This window comes from Lethenteron reissneri, chromosome 4 (genome assembly GCF_015708825.2).
Source record: "Lethenteron reissneri isolate LAM-NWPU_2019-01 chromosome 4, ASM1570882v1, whole genome shotgun sequence".
Lineage (NCBI taxonomy): Eukaryota > Metazoa > Chordata > Hyperoartia > Petromyzontiformes > Petromyzontidae > Lethenteron > Lethenteron reissneri.
In genome coordinates this window covers 2,300,415-2,322,496 of record NC_083782.1, presented here as the reverse complement: position 1 = coordinate 2,322,496, position 22,082 = coordinate 2,300,415, and the positions used below count along the sequence as shown (strand labels likewise).

Genomic DNA, 22,082 nt, shown 5'->3' with positions numbered 1-22,082 from the left:
GATTTATTTTTTGTTTGCTAATAACACAATTGTAGTTACCTTGGTGGTGGTAGTGGTGCTGCTGTTGAACGGGTCCGAGCTGTTGGATGAGAAGGGGTCTTCGGCGATTGCCTTGGAGAACGGCCCGGCCGATTTGGACCTAAACGGGTCGGCGTCACTGCCTGCCCTTGAGAACAGATCCGCAGACGAAGCCCCGGGCTTCGAGAAGGGATCGGAACGACCGCCACCACCGCCGCCACCAGCGCCGGCAGTGACCTTCAAGAATGGGTCGCTCGTGGTGCTGCTGCTGCTAGCGAAGAGGCCTGGTCCGGTACTCGGCTTGCCGAAGGGCTCTTTGGGAGCCGGTGTCGAGGTGGAGGAGGTGGTAGTGGTGGTGGCGAGGCTGGACTTGCCGGGCTTCCCGGCAGAGGAACCTCCAAAGGGGTCGCTGCCCTTGAATGGGTCCTCACCAAACGGGTCTGCGTTATGGGGGGCGAGGCGACGCGGAAGAAAAACGGCCGTGCGTGAGGAAAACGTCACGTGGCTCGGGGGACATGTCGCGAGAAGACAAGAGGTGATGAACGTGGAAGCATCAGGGAGGAGACTGAGAAAGCGGCGGTTCCAAGCGGTGAACCAGGCTGCGAAGGGCTTCCATGGAGTGAACGTGGAAATCTCCCAGAATGGGAACGAGTGCAAAAAGAGGATCGGGAAGCCAGACCCCCAGCCCCCCCCCCCCCCCCCCCCCCGGCTACACATGAGAGGGAAAGTTTCAGGGGGAAAAAGAGAAGGAAACCTCTCTCTCACCGTCGACTTTTTTTTTACCGAAGACATCTTTAAAAAAACGTAAAAGTCTAAATGTTTTCCCACTCAAGTAAACACGAGGAATTCCTAAATTTCCAGCTTCCAACCTCGATACCATTTTGGAACACAGGGACTCCTCTACTTTAAAACGAGTTAGTTCCAGAGGTCTGTTTATAAGTCGATTTGTTCGTTAGCCCAACTTTACTCCAAGCATGTTGTACGGCATGTACACTAAACACGAGGAATAGCTTTAAAAGTTGTATAATCTCCTGTAGATGCCACTGGTTCTTAATGTTCTGCAGATGTAGATGCCACCACCGCCATCTATTGCATGGTGGTTGTACTTATGACTCTCGGTCCGAAAAGGCATCTGGACATACGGACAGGTTTGTTCTTATCTCTGAAAATTCCTAAATTGAATGTTCGAAGGTAGAGGAGTCCCTGTATTGTTATTTCTATCGTAGGGATGAGTCAGTCCATTAGTCAACTAATGTTTCACCATCATCATCATCATCTATCCCTTAACAAAAATGGTCATAGAGGTGACACTGATACCTCAGCTGTCAGCTCTGTCCACCCGTACCTGCCCTCCGCAGCAATCTGTCTGGTGTTGTGCCGGTTTACTAGCGGTAAATATCTGTCTGGTGTTGTGCCGGTTTACTAGCGGTAAATATCTGTCTGGTGTTGTGCCGGTTTACCAGCGGTAAATATCTGTCTGGTGTTGTGCCGGTTTACTAGCGGTAAATATCTGTCTGGTGTTGTGCCGGTTTACTAGCGGTAAATATCTGTCTGGTGTTGTGCCGGTTTACCAGCGGTAAATATCTGTCTGGTGTTGTGCCGTTTTACCAGCGGTAAATATCGTCACATTTTTTCATAGACCGATCTCGGGTCATCTTCTTCTTTCTTCCACGACGCCCCATGAGGAGTTAATGTCCCCCTTTTTGCGTCACGTGACGAAACCATTTCAGTTTCCTCAAACAAAGTTTAATTCTTAACTTTGGAGCTTTCGTGACTGCAGGAATTATTCTTTGGTTCTTTCGGTAAAGTCACGTATAAAGAAAAAATAATAAATTAAATAATAGCATACGACGTTTCGATTGCAACACAAGCAATCATCATCAGGTATAATGAAATAGCGACATAAAATCTAACCAGAAAAAATTATAGACAGACATATAAGCAGACAGATATCACCAAGATACACAGAGCGGGCAACACAGGTACAGAGAGGGGTGATCGTCTCTGTGGGGTGGCCTTAAATAGACAGAGGGGGGCGGAGGCAGCGAGAGGGAGGGGTTAGAGACAAAATTTACATGTCAATGAGTACAACAAAATGGAGTGAGCAGGCTTAGGGGGAGAAAGAGACACACTAAAATTAAATAACCTAGCAAAGTATCGAAATGTTATGTAAAACGACACAGAGAGTCGGTCAACACGCAATTAACGCATAGCCTGGTCGATTACGTATTTCAAAGATTGCTAAGTTAGAATTTAAGTGTGAAAATTTCAAAGAAAGACAAAACATAAAAAAAAGAGGGACGGAGACAACCAGACAGAGCAGAACCTAAGAACGACAAAAAACGAGTGTAGACATAAAAAATTACACTAAATAAACAGGCAGAGAGAGAGAATAAAAAACCCAGAGAGAGAGAAAAAAGGTAAACTTGGAACTTCCCCGTAGAAGTGGTTCAATCTTAACTTTGGAGCTTTCGTGACTGCAGGAATTATTCTTTGGTTCTTTCGGTAAAGTCACGTATAAAGAAAAAATAATAAATTAAATAATAGCATTGAACGTCTCTCTTATACGTGACTTTAAGGAAAGAACCAAAGAACAAAGTTTAATTGTTAACACAAATTTGGTCCTCGTTTTATCAACCAGAGATATAAGGCTCCGTCGACCCACACAGTGGTATTTGAACTCAAAACTTTCAAATTGTGAGCCGCACATTATAATCACCGATTTTCCCAGGCAGATGGTTTGTTTTTTTTCCCACTGGCAATGAAGGTTTTCTTTATAATTTCCCCCATCTCTTGGGATTAGCCACAACATTTGGTAATTACACTGCAGTGATGGACCAGTGTTACTCATAAACACTCACACCAGAAATAATATACTAATCATGCTTTAACACAGCACCGTGAATGTGTGCGTATATATATGTGTGAAAAGTAGTGTAGCGATTAGCGCGCTGCGCTACGAACCCGACGACCCGAGTTCAATTCCTGCTCACGGCCAACAATAGTGACGATTATCTGAACCGATTCTGGGCCTCGCCTATATCGACTCAGCCTTAAATGAGTACCTGGTGCGATGTGTAAACATCGCAACTGGGTAGACAAAGGTGGCCGGGCGTGGTGCTGGCCACCCACTCGCGTGCCGTGGCCGGCCATCATAGGTGCTGGCTAAAAGCACTTGCCCCAACAGCCTGTTAAGGCTATACGGGGGATCTATGTCTTTATGTGTGTATACCTAGTGCTGTGTGTAAACCACAGTACGTACTGGGGAGAGACAATGACAGCCAGGCATGGTTCCGGCCACACCACTCCCTCGTGTGAAGTCTTGGCCTTCGTAGGTACGCGCTAACAGTACTTTCCCCAAAAGCCGATGTAGGCTACATAGGGGATCTTTGTCTTAGTATACATACATATACACATCTCTCAGGTAGCATTGTGTTCTTTATGTTAAAGTTTGGATTGGCTGTGAAGGCTGCATTTCAAAGTAACATTTCGTACCTGCTATTGATTCTTGGCCTGCAAACGGATCTCCCTGGAAAGGATCGCCTGGAAAATAAACACGGAGAAATTGTACGTTCAGCATGATGACATTGTGGGTTTTTAATGCGGCGATGATTGTTGGTAATTATTGTGATCATAATACATATGATGATGATGACGGTAATGTCGAATATACGACATAAGATGAAGATGATTATGATAAAACAAGCTGATGATTATGATGATGGTAATTATAAGACTCATGATGATTACAAGACACATGATGATGATGAAGATGATCATTATAAGATACCTATTGATGACGGTGATGATGATGATGGCACTTAAGGATGTCGATGATGATGATGAGACATGCATTAGTATGGACAGTTCACAAACTAACCCCATTTACCCAAGGTAGGAATGCAGTTTGCTCAGAGAGTGCATGTTTTCTTTTATTATATCCAGCGTAGCTGTGGTTACGAGGCAACTAATGAATTGCGCCGCATGCTGGGACACGGAGTCATATACCCGGGTGGATCGACATCCCTGCTCAGAAAAATAAAAATCGAAGCCGGTTCATTCTGGAAAAACCTCACAAGGCCGCCATTTGATTCTAGCTGCGCAAGTGGGTTGTGGAAGGAAAACATCCAATGCCTCCACAATTCTTTGCCGAAGATAAAATCGTTTAAAAAGTGAAGTCAACAAGACCAGCTCGGCAATGTGACACCAGCACGGGATCGTGATTCTGTCTCGTTAGGGATGCCTTGATTGGAAATGGTGAGCAAGGCATTAAAAGTATGACTCTTACACGAGACTTACTGTGGCGCAGTAGATCTGGCCACATATATTACGGCTTAAAGAGCAGTGCAGATCAGAGCTATTGTTGCGTAACATTTAATAAAGGGGGGGGGGGTATGGAAATAGTTTTAAGATAGTGAAAGAAAAAAGTGGTCTGGTAACTTTTATTTAGGCCAATCAATTCCTCATTGAAAGCCTTTACGTAAGCTAGTTGAGGGCCCAATGAGCTAGCGTGTTTGTAATAAGGGAAGTTTGGGAAATGTGCTGTAAAATAATAACTAAATAAATATAAAATGGATAGTCCATTTTCAATCCACTTCTGGATTAAGGCGTCCCCCATGCCATGTCGGTCTGGGTGTTGTTTTGACGATGCTGCTTTCACCACAATGGTCTGTGCAAGTGGGTGACATGGTAGGGGGAGAGCCAGGACCAGCTCCGATATCACGTGCCACTGATGGTAGCCTTGGCTGGCAATTAAACTCAAGTGGCTTTGGTTTTCAGTGCTCTGTGCTAACCAGTGCACCACCATCTCCACCCAAAGATTATGGGTGTTTGATTAAATATACCATAAAAAATCTAAGAATAATATATTTACACACACTAACAAATGCAAAAAAATAACATAATTTAACTAAAGAGTGTTAATTCATTATCTCCAATAACTTTAAATGCAATAATTATTGCTGGTGGGTGTAAGAGTGGTGGTGCAGTGAATAGCACACTGCACAAATGAACCCTGCGCCAAGAGTTACATTTCCGGCCACAGCGAGCGTCAGTGGCGAACGACATCTGAACTCATCCTGGGCCATGAGCCCTCGCCAACTCATGCTGAATAGCGTGGTAAGTATGGTCAAACAAAGATAAAGATCCCCCGTATTGCCTCAATAGACTGTTGGGGCAAGTGCTGTGAGCGAGCACCTATAAAAGCCAACACGGCACACTATGGGGTGGGTGGCTTACACCACGCCCGGCCGCCTTTGTTCCCCAGTGGTGATGTTTTTGCACATTGCATTTGAGGCCGAGTCGACCTAGGGGAGGCCCAGGACTGGTTCAAATAATATTCACCGGTATTGGCCGTGAGCGGGAATCGAATTCGGGCCACCAGGTTCGTGGCACGGCGCGCTAACCGCTGCATGCTCAGACAATCCTGATGTGACCGACATGCTGAGAGGAGAAACCATCCAACAGCGGACTAGCAAGGGGGTGTAAATAGTGATTCATTAGATTATGGGACCTCCCTTGCCAGGATCAAAATGTAGTGACGTTATGGATGTCACTCTGACGCTAAGCGCCAACTACTGTCGCAGGAGTGGAGAAGCATGTCAGGAGTCTTCTGGGCCACCGGACCACAGATCGACAGGCAAGCGGGCCATAGGGGGCTTGAGGGACACGTGATGGGCAGCCGAGAGCTTCTGGCAGGATCGAGGGGGGGGGGCGTGGCCGAGGGCGGAGCTAAAGGAGAAGCCGCGACAGCGATTGGGGCTCGTCTGTGGAATCGGCCCTGGGTCCTGCGGCTCGTCGTCTACGGGTCTTCGCTTGGCATCGTGGGTCAGGCAGCGCGTAGGCTGACTGACCCAGTCCGTGTAGTTAACCCGCTGCTCACGTAGTTAACCGTGCAGCTACACCTAGCAGTAGAACCAGTGGATGTTTAGTGAGTCACCCTGTAGGGGAGTTAATAAATAAACGTGTTGCCTCCAACTCCAGTGTGTGCCTCCGTACAACACACTACAAAAATATAAGAATAGGTTTTACCCTTTCTGGCAATAAAACAGTTTGTGCTAAGATGTTCAAACACCAAACAGAAACCTTTTGCATGTAATCATGTCTGCATTAACCACATATGCTTGTAGTGAACATGCATGTATATGTAGTTAATGCAAAAGGTTTCTGTTTGGTGTTTGAACGTCTTAATACAAACTGTTTAATTGCCAGAAATGGTAAAACCTATTCTAATAGTTATTCATTATGTTAACGCTGTGAAAGGTATTGTCATACGCTGCGTATAACACTGCCATACTTCCTTTGAAGGGATCCTCTGCTTTGAAGACGCTTTCTGTAGCGAAGGGGTGCTCCTTTTGGAAGGGGTCCGTCTTGCCCTCAGCGGATGACGGAGGGAACATTGGCGCTTTGGAGTGAAAGGGATCCTCCTACAAAAGGGAAGAGAAATATACATAAAGTTGAAAATTTACGAGAAAAATTACTTATGAAACTTACAAGTCATCTTGAGGTTTCTAAGCATTAAAAACCAACCTCTCTACAAGCTATAATGCACTGTGGCACTTGACTACTTTCTTTCATCATTTTGGTATGTTTTCCCCCAGTAATTTTCCGCAATGTTGCTGATCTCTATTTTCACGTTTGCCGGCCAATGCTGGCTGAAGGGCCGTGCCAGACCAAAGCCATCGCCCTTGACCAGCTCTGCACAACATCGAGTGCTGAAATGAAACTCTACCGGCGGCTGTGGATGGGGATAATTAATAAATAAAACATTCAACACTGATGCACATTCCGTGGGATGGGAAAATTATCCCGGCTGACGCATGTGGTGCACATTTACGACACTTAATGGATGGCTTGAATATTAGTAGGGCTAACCGCGGAGTGGGGGGGGGCAAGGGCAAATGGTCCAAGTCACCAATAATGGAACGAGGGTAAATGGCATTTCTGAAAAAAATCCCTTATGTTTGAAATTGCCGTCCGTTTTGTATAACCGAGACTGACACCAAAGCTGCTAATGCATGTATGAAATAAACGCCTTGGCTCCCCGCCTCCTACCCAACTTTGTTACAATCCCAGACGTGACTCTAATTGGCTCATAAGAGCATGTGACAGCAGCTGGCCCACGCGCCACCCGTTCAGATGGTTAATCATCGCCAAGAGGTAAAGCACTAAGCAGCGGTGTAACCCGCCCGGCACAATCCAATTGATCACACGTAAGTGACCAAACAAGCAAATAAATGTGCCTCTTTCACAGATCTGTTCCTCCAAATAAAAAAATATAAGTGTTTATTACACATCCCATCACCCACATGGCCTTTCTTCTGGGAATGCATCATTTCAGCAGCAGCGGGGTTTCAACGCAAGCGACGCTCTGGACCGGATTCTACGTTCGAGATCTCATCAGCTGAGTCAGACTAGCTTCAGCCAACAGCGGTGAACTGCCAGATATTTGTGGGCAAGGACCCCCCCCCCTCCTCTGCTCGGACATGAGCCTGAATTCAAAGCAAAACTATTTAATAATCATTAGCTGAATTGTGGAGAATATAAGAACAAAATAAATAGCCAAATTACGTCTCCTTCACATATCTGTCTCTGCATTTGAAAAACGAAATAATTTATGAGAAATGTTTTTAAAAGCTGCTCTTTCGGGAAAGCAGTGGCGCGTGTTACTCCTTTATCCTTCGCAAAATTTTGCCTCCCACGTCCGACGCATCTTCAGGCCTAAAGATGTGTTTACCTTTCTTATACTTTTCACTCCAATCGTTTTTTTTAATTGTTGGAACTTTATGACCTGCACCAAGTGGACATCTTTGAAAAAGAGCTTTATAGCTCATTGGCTTTCTCCAGGATAAATAAATATTCTGATTCTAAAGATGGTCACTGCAGGTTGGCCTAGGACAGGTTCAGATATCACTGGCTACTCATGTTAGCCGTGGCTGGGAATAAAACTCGCGTCGCTGGGTTCACATCACAACATGCAAACCATGCATCATGGCACCATGTGCATGAGCATTAATTGTTTGTCTATCGTGCAAATTATCCCAAAAGAGTAACCTTTGAGAGAATTTCTCATATATCGAGCCGTGAACACATTCCTGCGGAGGGAGCTGGTAGGAACGTTGGGTTGCTCGGTCAATGGTCAGGGTCAACGGCGGCGTGGTGTATTCCACAAATATGCCCGCTGTGAGGGCGGGCACAAGCCGGCGTGAGTAGGTTAAACGTTGAGTTTTATAAGGGCACCACGGGGTGACCAGCCCCTCTCCACCCAGCCCCACCCCTCCCACCCAGCCCCTCCCCACCCAGCCCCTTCCCTCCCAGCCCCTCCGCTCCCCACCCAGCCCCACCCTCCCCACCCAGCCCCACCCTCCCCACCCAGCCCCACCCTCCCCACCCAGCCCCACCCTCCCCGCCCAGCCCCCACCCTCCCCACCCTCCCCACCCAGCCCCTCCCCACCCTCCCCACCAAGCCCCTCCCCACCCAGCCCCTCTCCACCCTCCCCTCTGCACACAGCCCCACCCCTCCCATTTTTGGATGCACGACGGATGGACAGAATAATCCCCTGTGGGCTGGTGTAACCAGGAGGTTCCTACCAGTAAAACATACATCAATACACAAGTATATTTTACACATGCCACGGCTGATGGGATGGGTCACACTTGGAACCATGCCTAAAGGACAGGGTCCTTGCCGGCAAACATCTGCCAATTCACGAGCATTTGTTAATTTTTTGGGCATCTTCTCTAGGGACTTACAACTAATGCTGACAGCTTGTGTATTTACAGGGACTCCTCTACTTACGAACGAGTAACGTTCCAGAGTTCTGTCCGTAAAGCGAATTGTTCACAAGTCCAACTTTACTCCTGTCGATTCCAAACGTGCTGTACGGCGTGTAGACTAAACACGGGGAATGGCTTTAAAGTTGCATAATCTCCCGTAGATGTAGATGCCACTGGTTCTTCATGTTCTGCAGATGTAGTTGCCACCACCGCCATCTATTGCACAGCGGTTGAACTTATGACTCTCAATCCAAACGTACGGACAGGTTTGTTCATATCTCTGAAAGTTAATGTCGAATGTTCGTAAGTAGAGGAGTTCCTGTATATGGTTATGTGTGTTGGTGGACTTCAGAGACAAGCCAGCACGATCGTTAAATATTGCATCAACATGGTTTGGTTTGACCGCCGTTTCTCGCTAGAGTATGAGATGCTCCATAATGTATGACGCACCACAAAGCTTTGGGGGTCATTTAAAAAAAGAAAAAGGTGTTCTTTATAAATCGGGAGTATGCGGCACAATGATTACGAAGCATCTAGTTTAATAATGGGGGAGAGGGTCCCCCTCCCTCCCGCCTGCTCCGATGAGTCCGGTGTGAGGGAGGATGTAAAATAAATAAATACATTTTATTTTAAAAAGCATGAAGGAAAGGTGTCTTCTGGAACGTTACTCTGAATGGCTGGTTGGCGATCTTCTGTCATCCGCGTGGTAAATATATCGCTATGACAAATCGAACCGTCTTCCTGAAGATGATGAAGGCAACTCAGTCTGGTGCACCCCTAACTTCGATTTCAAATAGAGGGAATAAAGCATCTTGTAATCCAGAAAATATGGAATAATAATCGAGAAGATAGGGAGCAGGGTTTCTGATCTTTCAGTATATGTGTATGTAGAACTTCTTTCGCACCGCACGTAGCCAGCGTGCTCATCGGAGGCGCTTTCAAAAGGGGGTTCATCAGCCCCCTCTAGCCCCCCCCCCGCCCGCCGCCGCCCACGGGACTCACTCTCCTAACAATCTGGCTTCTTAGTCGCCATCGCTTCATCAGCTGCTGTGCACCCTGGGATCTGCAAAAAAAAAAAACGACAGCCGCTCTCCCCCTTTCCCACTCCCCAGTGTGTCCCTACGACCCCCACCAGCCGTCACCACAGAGCCCTTATCTTCCCGTATTCTAATTCCCATCTCCGTCTCACGCTGCCATTTCTATTCTTTGCTTATTTATTAATTTTCCTTTCCCTTTCCTCGGACACTGTTCTTTCCAGGGATCGTATGCAACCTTGCTGCCCTCCCTCCACACGTATGGGATGACTGCCAACCTCCTATTTTGCTTGGCTAAGTCTATTTGCCTGCCGAGATATGTGGGTCTCTCTCGGCAACTCTCACCGTTGCTTGCAGCCATGAATAAGGGCAACTGCCAATTACCAGTTGCAGTGTAAAAGGCAGTCACGGACCTTTCCATGCTCAATGAAATAAGTACCGGTTTTTTTTAGGCATTCAATCGTGGTTCTACTGCGTAGATTGTAACGGTCGTGTTGCCGCATATCGGGGTGCGCCGTGTGCCGCTCGGCATGACGTCCGATGTTTCCCCCCACGTGCTGGGAGCTCCTTCAGTTCACCTCCTGAAGAAGCTCCCAGCAGGAGAGCTGTTCACGCGGTGTTTGTTCGACAAAAACGGGCGCTGCCACATTATGACTCACTTTTGAATAGGCAACATTAATGTCAACGGATGAGAAATCGTTTCATTCTTTTTAAATAGCTCTTTTTTTCATATATGTCGATTTGTGCCAATGGCAAACACACACCTGCCCCACTGTGAGCCCACAATTGTCAGTGTCCAACAACTACAGGGGCAATGACATTGAAACCCACAAGGGTTCGTTTGCTTGCCAAACCCAAAGCACGACGTTAAAAAATCCAAGCGTGCCTTTACAACGAACGGCGGCATTTAAGGCACCGTAACGTTACACGTGCGCGCGCCCTCAATCTAAATGCAGCCCGCGCCGTGGGTTTCAGCGGGGCACGGCCAGCGGGAACGCAACGGCGGGGTGAATTTATTGTGCAGCCCGCTCGTGAGAAAGCCCGACCAAGGCAAAGCAGCCGACACCCAGGGAAGCAGCTCACTCCTGTTAAACGTCTCTTCGTCCCCCGCCCCCCTACCACACACTGGCTCGCAAATACACTCAGCATCGGGAGCCCTAATTGCATACTTAATTGTTAATTGATCACAAGGCTGCAGATTAATTAATCCATGTGAGCGGAGACGCTTTTGTAAATTAGGCTAAATTGGATTTGTTAAGTGAGCAGTTCGGTCGCCCGCCATGAAGTACCGCGGAAACACGCGCGCCTCCCAAAGAAACGAGTTAAACGCAGCGCTGGGGCACACCAGATTGCAGAGCACGGAGCACGCTGCGATGTTATCGCTGCTGGTATCTTAATGCCGGGGATGGCAGTGGAATGACAAAGAATGACGGCAATAACACTCGTCGAAATGAATTAACGTACAACATCGGGGGAGCAGTGGCTCGGTGGTGTAAGCACGCCTCGCCCGACGTCTCTAAGTTGAATTTACATTCAGTGGCGAGAAAATCGGTGGCGAGTGATATTTGAACCGGGCCTGGCCCTTAACCAACCCACACCGACCGGGGTGGTGAAGTACGGTCAAGCAACCACCATCATCAACATGCCGTGGGGATTAATTGATAGAGCACTGTAAAGTTATACAGATGTAGGGGTGGTTACGGGAAGGAAGGCGGACAGAAACACAAGGGTGTCTACACCCACACACGGGTGTCGACATCCACGTCCGCATCAGTTAACCCTGGGGGGCCATGGGTGGCGCTGTGATCCCCCATAGCCCCACCCCTCGGAGAGGATTCCTATAAAAGGCGGGGAGCCAGAGGGCTCGGGGCCAGTGTTAGAAGCTTTACCAGGGAAGACTGAAGACCGGCAGAATAGGCCCTGGGACTCCCCTGGCTCGCTGTCCTTCTAAGGACCGACCAGGGCAAGCCAGTGGCGCGGCCCCAAGAGCTCCAGGACCGATGCTCTTGTAAGAGCCGGTCTGGTTAGCTGGGTGCCGGGATCCATGCTTAACCAGGGCCAGATCAGATAGCCTCCCCTAGCACTCTTAGTGGAGGACTGGGACTAGGATAGTCAGGGGTTAGAGCTAGGGGTGTTCCCATTGTGTACGGGTGAAGGGGCCGTTACCCCTTCAGTGTTGTGTTACCGCCCTTGGGTTAAATAAACGAGTGTGCCTCAACTCCGTCGTCTGTCTCGCTGAGAACCTACAACACAGATTACCCACAATTTCCATTTAAATATATTTCAATGTAGAACGCTGATATTCGATCAAATCAATACCAAACTACAGCCGATCTTGCGATGCACCAAAGGCATTGCAATAACAACCCACAAGCACACGACGTAACCACCCCCGCGCCACTCCAAGAAAATTGTACATTTCTGTAAAGCGTATGGACCCACTTCAAGTTTGCCCTCCACATAGCCCAGCCACAAATTGATAGACAAAAAAACGAGTTAGGATGCGCTCCAACGTTAGGGTGTGTGCTACAATGCGGTATTTGTCACTGAGATCCACATGAGCCTTGGCTTGCTCAATTGAGGACAGGGTCCTTTGTGCGCGATTTTGTCTCTTTAGTATTTAGCGCCAACACCACCGCTCGGGAGTGACTGCACCGTTGTTCCAAAGTGAACGTGTCCCTGAACGCTCAATTATTTTCACTCTCATCTGGTCAAGGACTCCAGAAAAGACAAAAAAAAACACAAGCTCAGCCTGTACCCAGCACGGAAACGACATTGCAACGGCTGCGCGTGTGTTTCGCACCATGACATTCCATGTGGCGATGCACTGTGTCTAAACCCTGGGCTTTGTGAGAAGCCTCAGATATTGTCCTATCTATTTATTTCTTTAAAAAAAATTCTAACCTTGATTGTGAGCGTGCACAATGGACGAAAATGCAAAAGAACCTTTTCTTTTTACAGCAAACTTGCTTGAGTTTATTGTGGACGAACGTGCGTCAATTTTTATATATGTGTAGTGGCATCAGGGATGTCACTGTGCGATGTTCCTATGTCTCGGACAGCACTGGGTGGGTTGCTATGTGAGGCCGGCTCTGCACCGTCATCGCGGACATCCCGTAGGAGTGGTGAGCTAGCGCGGGCACCACGCATAGCGTGTAGTGCGGGCTCCCACAACGGGGAGTGGGAGAGTGTCGGCCCAGGGGCAGGATTGCCCCGGGCCATGGCACTCTAGTTGACCCCGTAGACACGTGATCTGGAGTGTCCACAGAGAAGGCCCCAGGTGGGGGGGCTAGGAGCTCGAGGGGGATCGAGAGGGAGCTAGAACGCTCGAGAAGGCGGGTGGGGCCGAGGGCGGAGTGGCCCCGACCCGGGAGGATATAAGGTGGGTCCCTGACAAGGACCGGGGTCGCTGCGTTCTACAAGCTGAAGCTCCACGTCTACAAGTTGAAGCTCTACAGGCATCAACACGTGGCTGGAACCTGAGTGAGGGTCAGATCCTTCGTAGCTGTAACTCCTCCGTATAGTGTAGTTAGCTGGGTGGTCACCACCCGAGGTTGTATCTGGTAAAGGGGCAGTTACCCATTTGTATTAACGTGTTGATGTTACAATAAATGTGTTGCCTCTAAAGAGAAACGTCTGCGACTCAGTTGGACTCACTACATATGTACACATCAAAAAAATACAAAGATCCCCCGTATAGCCTTCACAGACTGTTGAGGCAAGTGCTGTTAGCGAGCACCTATGAAGGCCGGCACAGCACACGAGGGGGTGGGTGGCCAGCACCCCACCCGGCCCCCTTTGTCTCCCTAGTGGTGATTTTTACACACCGCACCAGGTACTCATTCGGGACTGAGTCGACCTAGGGAAGGCCCAGGACCGGTTCAGATAGAAATCACTGGTGTTGGCCATGAGCAGGAACTCAGGACGCCGGGTTCGGAGTGCAGCATGCTAACCGCTACACAACTGCTCCCTCTATATGTGTGTGTAAATAAACACACGATCCCCCATATAATCTTAACAGACTGTTGGGGCAAGTGCAGTTCACGAGCAACTATTAACGGCAGCATGGCACAAGAGGGGGTGGGTGGCCAGCACCATGTCTGATATATATACACACACATAGATACGCATTTATATGTAGTGGTTAGCGCACTGCGCTATGAACCCTGCGACCGTATTTCGTGTGCCGTGCAAGTCTTCATAGGTGCTCGCCCTAACAGTATGTTAAGGCTATATGGGGGGTCTTTGTCTTTGTGTCCGTCTGCGTGTGTCTGTGTGTGTGTACACCATGTGTGTGTGCGAGCAATTGTGGTAATCATTGCCCCCCTTCCGACTGCTGTTTATGTAAATTTACTTTAAGTTTTATATACTATACAGTATTTTTTTCCAGTGTTACATGCAAATGTACAATATTTATTCTTAATGATGAGTTTAAGAATGGTGCCCTTTTTGTTGAACCCAAACACATTTCATAACACTGACCATACGAGCATTTAAATTCAGTGCATTATTGTGTTCTCACTGACGAACGGGTCTCAGGAACGAATTGTGTTTGAAACTCGAGGACTGCCCTACACACACATCTGGGACTGGTTCTCGTCCCCCTTTCTCAATGGTTCTTAACGTGGAGTGCACGCACACCCTGGCGGTGCGAGATGCCCGTTCTGGGGGTGCGTGGCATGGTCAGACTTATTTTTGAGAAGGTAAATAATCGAAAACACAAATTAAGCACAGGCAAATAAGTACAACTACTTTGTTTCAACAAACCTATGTATTTTTTTTTACCATTATATATTTTTGTTACAATTAAGAACCAAAGGGGTGCAAAGGCTGCAGCAAAGGTTCAAAACCACTGCCCTATCCCGTCACCAACCCACGGCGATCAGTGTGGTGAGGTATAGTCAAATAACTCCCATCATGAACGTGGTGCGTGGAGGCCTTTATACAGAATGTGTAGAACTAAAATGCAACACCAATTGATGACGCCTCCATTTACATGTGGGAAATATCCACGCTGCTGCTGCTCATAGAACATCTTCAAGGATATTCAATAATTTTTACATTTCTTCCACTTAACTGTGGCCTTTGCAAGCATTTGCCTTTATATACACACATTAGTATTCTGCGCACAATGTTAATGCAAGTGGGTAATTATTCTGCCATAGCAGTGCACTCTAAGCCTAAGGCCATGGCCATTAAATCATAAGAACCTTAAAAACAGACGGCACAGCGAGGACAAAAAAAAGCGAGAGTAATTGTTATTTTAAAGTAAATTGTACAACATATAAATTGTACAATTTTGTACTTTTAGCAAATGATTGTAACTGTAATTGGCAATAAAGGAAAAATGACCTAATCTTGAGAGGCTTAGAGAAACACGCACTGAGGGGCAGAAGTGGTTTTATGGTCCAGCATCCACGGTTGATCATCGCCCGACTGAAATAAACCATATTCTTGGTTCTTTCGGTAAAGTCACGTAGAAGGGAAAACATAAAATAATACAAATATGAAACAATAAAAATTCTCACGACGTTTCGACTGCAACACAAGCAATCGTCATCAGGTGTGAAATCCACACCTTATCACCTGATGATGATTGCTTGTGTTGCAGTCTAAATTTCGTGAGAATTGTTATTGTCTTATATTTGTATTATTGTTTTATTTCCCTTCTACGTGACTTTACCGAAAGAACCATGAATACGAATCGCTGCAGTCACGAAAGCTTTAAATTGAAATAAACCAGTTCAAAAGAAGCACTTTTTTGCCACCCTATATTTTAAAGCCAACGTTGGGCATTGTCCGTATAATACATTTGGTGTGTGTGGGTCCGTGGCCCCATTTGTAGAATTTTTTTGACACCAGGGCTCAAGATTTGGGTGCGTCTTACTTTCAGAGGCGTATTCAAATTCACTCACTCACCCACTCGCTGTCATGCCTTATACTCAGCCTCCTTTGCAGCACTGGGTGTTCACTTTAGGCAGAGTCATTCTGGAGGGGGAGCTTATTTGAAACCCGGTTGGACTTGGAAGAACGGCACTGCATAAAGCACTCGTCGCGAGGAGAGTTAACGAATAAAATGTCCTTCTACCCGGGTTCTGAATGTATGCCCAGTTGACCTTGGGGGCCACGATTACCACGTGCAGAATCTTGAGTCAAAGCAAGGCCCCTGGAAAAGGGGGCACAGGGTCACCCAGCCACTATTACCGGCACCGCTAACGCCATCGAGAATGGAACAATTTGCCCGCGAATGTAACGTTTGAAAATGGTTTTTGGCCTGGCCTCATACTCGTGGTCAAGGAAGGTTCCTAGGATCAACTAAAAGAGGTGAGCGCTGGCCTTGAATGGCCTTCGTTCTTCTGATATGTCCCTATTTCTGTCAATGGCTTGCATTGGCTCTGCAGCCTTTCTCAAGGTTAATGACAAAAAAAAACCTCTGCAGCAGTACGCCTGTTATAGAATGTAACATAAGCCTTCAGTGTAATTGACCCAGAGCCCATTGCCTCATCAAATCCCCAGTGCAGGAGAACAAAGCTTTGGGAGTATGGCCAAGCAAATGGGTCACGCACAGTATGTACACAGCTGCTATATGCGTTAACCTGTTCCTTTACGCAAAGCATAGTCACAAAGGGATAGGGCATGTGCGGCAAGCCTGACAGATCGGTCCTTTTACGCCACGTGGCAATGTGGGCCTATCACCAAGAATCTTGCAGAGCTCGACCGAGGGTTGCCCTGGGTGCGATGCGAAGCGGCGAAAATGAGAAAATAATCACATGTCAAGCTCGCGACAGCTGAAGATGTACTCTGGTCTCCCGTCATTACCCACTAATGGCAAATGAGGTCCGTGACCTTTTGAGCTGACTTATTCCACCAAAGGCGCTAACAAGCCGCAATTACCGAACCCGACGAAAAAAATCCATTCATTAACGATTACATCTCTGATCAATTCAATCGCAGGGCCGGTGTAGAAACAAAGAACACTTTTGTGAGTGCTCAAATTTAGCGTTGGTGGGGTGTTTCCCCCAAGACTGAGAAGAAATCAAGTACAAATTGCTCGGCTGAACACATAAGGAATCAACAGTGCCTTACGTCTAAGGTACTTACTCTTCAGAGGCTGGCTGTTTATATAGCCGGTGGTCACGCGAGCACAACCACAGTTTGGAAATGGGTAGCTAATGGGTTTCATCTTTGGCTTTCAAATTTCCTTACGCCAGGCTTGATTATGTTAATGCATCTTTCATGACCGTAACAACATTGTGCCTTTCAGTTTACTTGTTTTTTTTATTTACTTATATCGATTACTCTTTGTATCGGCGACCGAAGGAGTGTAATCATCATCCGTATCGTATCATCATAATCGCATTACCACCGAGCATCATCATTGCCACCAGCCGTACTCAATCAATGTCATTACCTACCATCAGTCATCATGATCCAGATAACGTCTAAGATTTTCCCGCTTAATGCGGTGGTAGATGTATTGCAAACAAAGAGGGCATGCAAAAGGGAAATCGCGTTGGGTAGAGTGCACGGTCACCCAACCCACAACGCACCGCACAAGACGGCTGCCTGCCGAGCAATGCTTCGGCGCGCATGGAAGAACGTCGCCGCACGTCTGACCACGTAGCCGCATGTCGAGTTAATTAAAACCGCATGCGGCGAATCTCGGGATAGAAATAGGTGAGTCGCACATACAGTGCTAAATCACACAAACCGAAACCGTATAAAGCGAGGAAAAACAAAGATCCGTTAATGGCCACCACTCCTTGCCAATGCTCTCGACCCTCTGCTAGATCCCGTGGCTGCTGCACAGCAGACAAACGACCGCCAGGGTCTGCCCTCACGGTGCCCCACCATCTGCTCTTAGGCCCCTTGCTCTTGTTCGCCATGCTCGCGCAGACGCGATCCCAGAAATCAATCGGCGACAACTTCCACCAACCGTTACCGATCACCGACAATCTGCGTCAACCATCGCAATCAATACAAATCAATGTTCTCGCAAACAAAAAAGAGGCAAGCATTTCGTACCCCAGACCTGGAGGCAAACGGCGATGAGCGAGAATCCACCTCGGCGGCATTTGGCACGTCCAGGGATCCGTTCAGCGAGCCACCAGCACCCTGAGAATCTGTCAGTTGAGCCAACATGCCACGCACCTGATGCACAATACAAAAGACAAATATCCCCCGTGTAGCTTTAACACACTTTCAGGGCAAGTGCTGTGAGTAGCAGCACCTATGAAAGTCGGCACTGTGGCACATGAGGTGGATCAACACCATGCCCGGCCACCTTTGTCTCCCCAGTGGTGTGTGTATTGTGCTGGTGGGTGACCAGCACCATGCCCAGTGCAATACACACACCATTTAGATTATTATCCAGTACTCGCTAAGTCACTGCAATCATTCACTTGCCAGTGGTCAATTGCTCTTCTGTCAGTTTAGCCAGTTTCTCTCAAGGGTAAATCCCCAACAGAAACACAACTTTACACGAAAGTTTCACGCAGATTGAATCATCGTTACAAGAGTTATTGTGCCTGCCATTGTTACAAAATACCCTTTGATCGATTTTGACGGTTTTCAATCAAAAAAGTCCCGAACAACAACGCAGCTTTACCCTTAAGTTTTGTTCAAATTGGATCGCCGTTAACAGACTTTATTGCGACCCCACGTTAGGACAGACGGTCAGGGCAAAGCAAACGCATTGACGCTTTTGAACCATCATCGGGCAAAAAACATGTTGACGGCACCTGCGAGATCTCCTGCTGCGTGGCCTGCAGGGAGCGCACGATGGTTTCTAGGTGCGCCTTGCCAGCCTCCAGCCTCTGCTCCATCTGGTTCTCCTCGTGCTGCAGACGGCTCAGCTCTCCCTTGGCCTTGCTCAGGTCATCCTCCTGCGAGCGCAGCGCCGACTCCTGGCCCGCGATCTGCACCCGCAGCGACGAGATCTGCGACCCCAACGCAGCAGGATTCTCGGTGTCATTATGGGTCGAACGCAACATCACATTTTTCTTTACCAGGTAAGGCCCACTGAGCTATATAGCTCGTTTTTAGAAGCGAATATGGCTATCACAAATGCGAGCTCAACGAAGTTGCTTATCATAATGTGGAAATTTATAGCAGTTGAATACTCTGAACGCATGTTTCTAAATATGGAGGGAAAAACTGGAGGACCAGGAGAAAACTCGAAGCCACCATGGGGAAAACATGCAAAATCCAAATTTACAGGCTTCATCCGGGTCGGGATCGAACCCACAACCTCCTGTACACCAGCTGAGGTAGCTAACATCTCAACACTGTGGTGCCCTTCCACATACAAAGATTCTCCCATCCAGCCTGAACAGACTTTTGGGGCAAGTGCTGTAAGTGAGTGGCACCTATGACGGCCGGCACGGCCCATCAGGAGATGTTTGGCCAGCACCCAAGTGGCAACCTTTACACACCATACCAGGTATTCATTTAAGGCTGAGTCGACCTCGGGGAGGCCCAGCACCAGTGCAGATGATCGTCACTGGTATTGGCCATGAGCGGGCATGGAACTCGGGATGCCGGGGACGTGAGCAGGAATCGAACCCTAATCGCTGGGCTGATAGGGCAGTGGCTAACCGAACATCACCGATACACAGATATATGAAAGTATGCACAAATGCCTCCATACATACACACACGGGATAAGTATAGGCTTTACACTTTCTTGCAATAAAACTGGTGTTAAAATGTTCAAATACCATATAGATACCCATTGCAAGGAATGGAAACCACATTGACCACACGTATTTGTGCCAAAACATGAAATCAAACACGCTGATAATATATGCATTGCTTTTAAAACCGATTAGCCTACAGATATTATCAGAGCACGTTTGTTTGCATGTTTTGCCACAAACATTGAGATGAATTTGTAAACAAATACACCAACACCATATTTACTTGTTTACACATTTCTGATGTTCTATCCGTAACACCGATACAACAGAGTTCTGTTGTGACAAGCACCGCATCAGACGACACCCACTCTTCATTGTGGATTCCATCGTGATTATCATCATCATTCGTAAAATCAGCCACGATTCATCCACTGCTGGATGAATGGCCTCCCCAAGGCCGTCGTGACCTTTCACGGTCTGGTGATGTACTCTTTGGTTCTTTCGGTAAAGTCACGTAGGTATTAAAAAAAAAACAATTATACAGCAAAACCTTGGATTGCGAGCATAATTCGTTCCAGAAACATGCTTGTAATCCAAAGCACTCGTATATCAGTTGTGATCACATGACGCTCGGCAGATAAAGCATATACACGTACTACTCGTATTGCAAGAAATCGCTCGTTTATCAAATTAATATTTATCAAAAAAAATTGCTCGTCTTGCAAAACACTCGCAGACCAAGTTACTCGCAATCCAGGGTTTTACTGTATATATTTTTTATACCTACGTGACTTTACCGAAAGAACCAAAGAGTATGGATCCCTGCAGTCACGAAAACTTCAAATCTAGGTCTTGTGATGGGCCTCTCAAACTGGGCATTTATTAATGGATATATTCAATAGAATAGATAGATAGCGGTTACCCACACTTTATCCCCATCGCAAAGAGTATATCAATTGACTTGGACATCGTTGCCGGAGAACTGAACACAAATTAGCAATTGAACCGGGCACGTCTGGATTGCAGGTCCTGGGCCGACTCATTTTTATTAATGTTATTACTCTCATGTTACAGCACTATCCATCTGCGTTAGCATCACTGACCTCACATTCATTGTTAATTTTCTGTTGTTAACCCAATTATATTTTGCCAGCTCCCTGCTGAGCTCGTTCTCAGCTACAGTATTACATTTCAGCTGGTTAATAAGCTGTCCAAATCCTGCCAGCAGGAAGCCAGCTCCGATACGAATTTGAAACATGTCCGGAACATCTCAAGCATAGGTTAGCGCAAGAGTGCTCGTCGAATGAGTTTCAAATACCAGCTGCTCACTGCAACTGATACTGCAGTTGGAGGAGTCCCATCAACAGTGAGAGTCTCGATGACGAAATAAGCATGGGCCAGTGGTCACCTCCATTGGCACCTCTGAACCCCACCCGATCTACATGGCTTTACCGAAAGACCCAAAGAGGATGTAAATTCCACGTTCCTGTCAGGTGGTGCTTATTATGCTCACCACCGAGGAGAGAGGAGGGGAAATATTGTGACTCCTGTTCACGTGAAAAAGCCACAGATGATTTGAACGATATTGTTTGGCCACGCACGAGCATGCCAGTGCGATAGAATAGAAAGTGCTGCCAGTAACTCAATGCAGAGTGCTATTGAGCTGCTGAAAACCTGGTTCCCAAATACCCCCCCTGCCCCCCCCCCACCCATAGAAGTGCCTGTGGCTTTGGGGAGATGAGCACGGGTAGGTTGGGGGTAAATCCCTGGAGTAGGAAGTGGCCTCAGAATTCCAGTTGGCTGAAGAGGGGAGTAACCCTGGTGCTTCGCAAAGCATGAGGGCTTTTCACAAGGGTGAATCAAGGCCTGTGGTGGTGGCAGAAGAGCTATAAGTCGGACTGGGTAATTGTGCAAATGACGGACCCAAAATCCCCCAAATAGATGAAATGCACTTAACATATTGTTGGAGTTCTTTCGCACCATACACAGCCAACCGTGCTAATCGCACCATACACAGCCAACCGTGCTAATTGTACCATACACAGCCAACCGTGCTAATTGCACCATACACAGCCAACCGTGATAATCGCACCGTACGTAACCAACCGTGCACCAAACGTAGACAACCGTCCCAATCACACCTTACGTAGGCATCTGTGCTAATCACACCTTACGTAGGCATCTGTGCCAATCACACCTTACGTAGGCATCTGTGCCAATCACACCTTACGTAGGCATCTGTGCTAATCACACCTTACGTAGGCATCTGTGCTAATCACACCTTACGTAGCCAACCATGCCAATCACACCGTACGTAACCAACCGTATTTAAGAGGGGGAAAAAAACTCAAACGGAGTTGGGGCAGGAATTCTATCTGGGGCATCAAATGACAGGTGGGTGAAATGAACAACAGAACGGAGGCCGGTGGAGAGGAGAAAGGTTGACAAAGGATCAGATGGCAGAGAGGAAGATGAGAAGATTTGGAGGAGCGCACTGGATGGAGCTGGCAAGAGATTGTGGAAGATCGAAGACACTGGCAGAGGAAACCCTTTGCCAAGCAATGGGATGTTAACGACTAAGGACGAAATAAATAAGTAAAAATCATTCGCGTTCCAT

General features: G+C 47.4%; 1 protein-coding gene across 7 annotated transcripts in view; it reads right to left on the bottom strand.

Moving 5' to 3' along the window:
• EPS15L1 (epidermal growth factor receptor pathway substrate 15 like 1) overlaps positions 1-22,082 on the bottom strand; it is a 115,371-nt gene that overhangs the window by 42,925 nt on the left and 50,364 nt on the right. For 6 of the 7 annotated variants that reach the window (XM_061562338.1, XM_061562346.1, XM_061562385.1 and 3 more), the window contains exons 15-19: positions 18,569-18,766; positions 17,853-17,978; positions 6,314-6,443; positions 3,514-3,561; positions 40-458 (exon numbers count right to left, since the gene is read on the bottom strand). In XM_061562338.1, coding sequence (XP_061418322.1) covers positions 40-458; positions 3,514-3,561; positions 6,314-6,443; positions 17,853-17,978; positions 18,569-18,766 — 921 coding nt within the window. Of the gene's footprint in view, positions 1-39; positions 459-3,513; positions 3,564-6,313; positions 6,444-17,852; positions 17,979-18,568; positions 18,767-22,082 lie in introns of all 7 variants that reach the window. The other variant, XM_061562357.1, reaches the window with a different exon arrangement.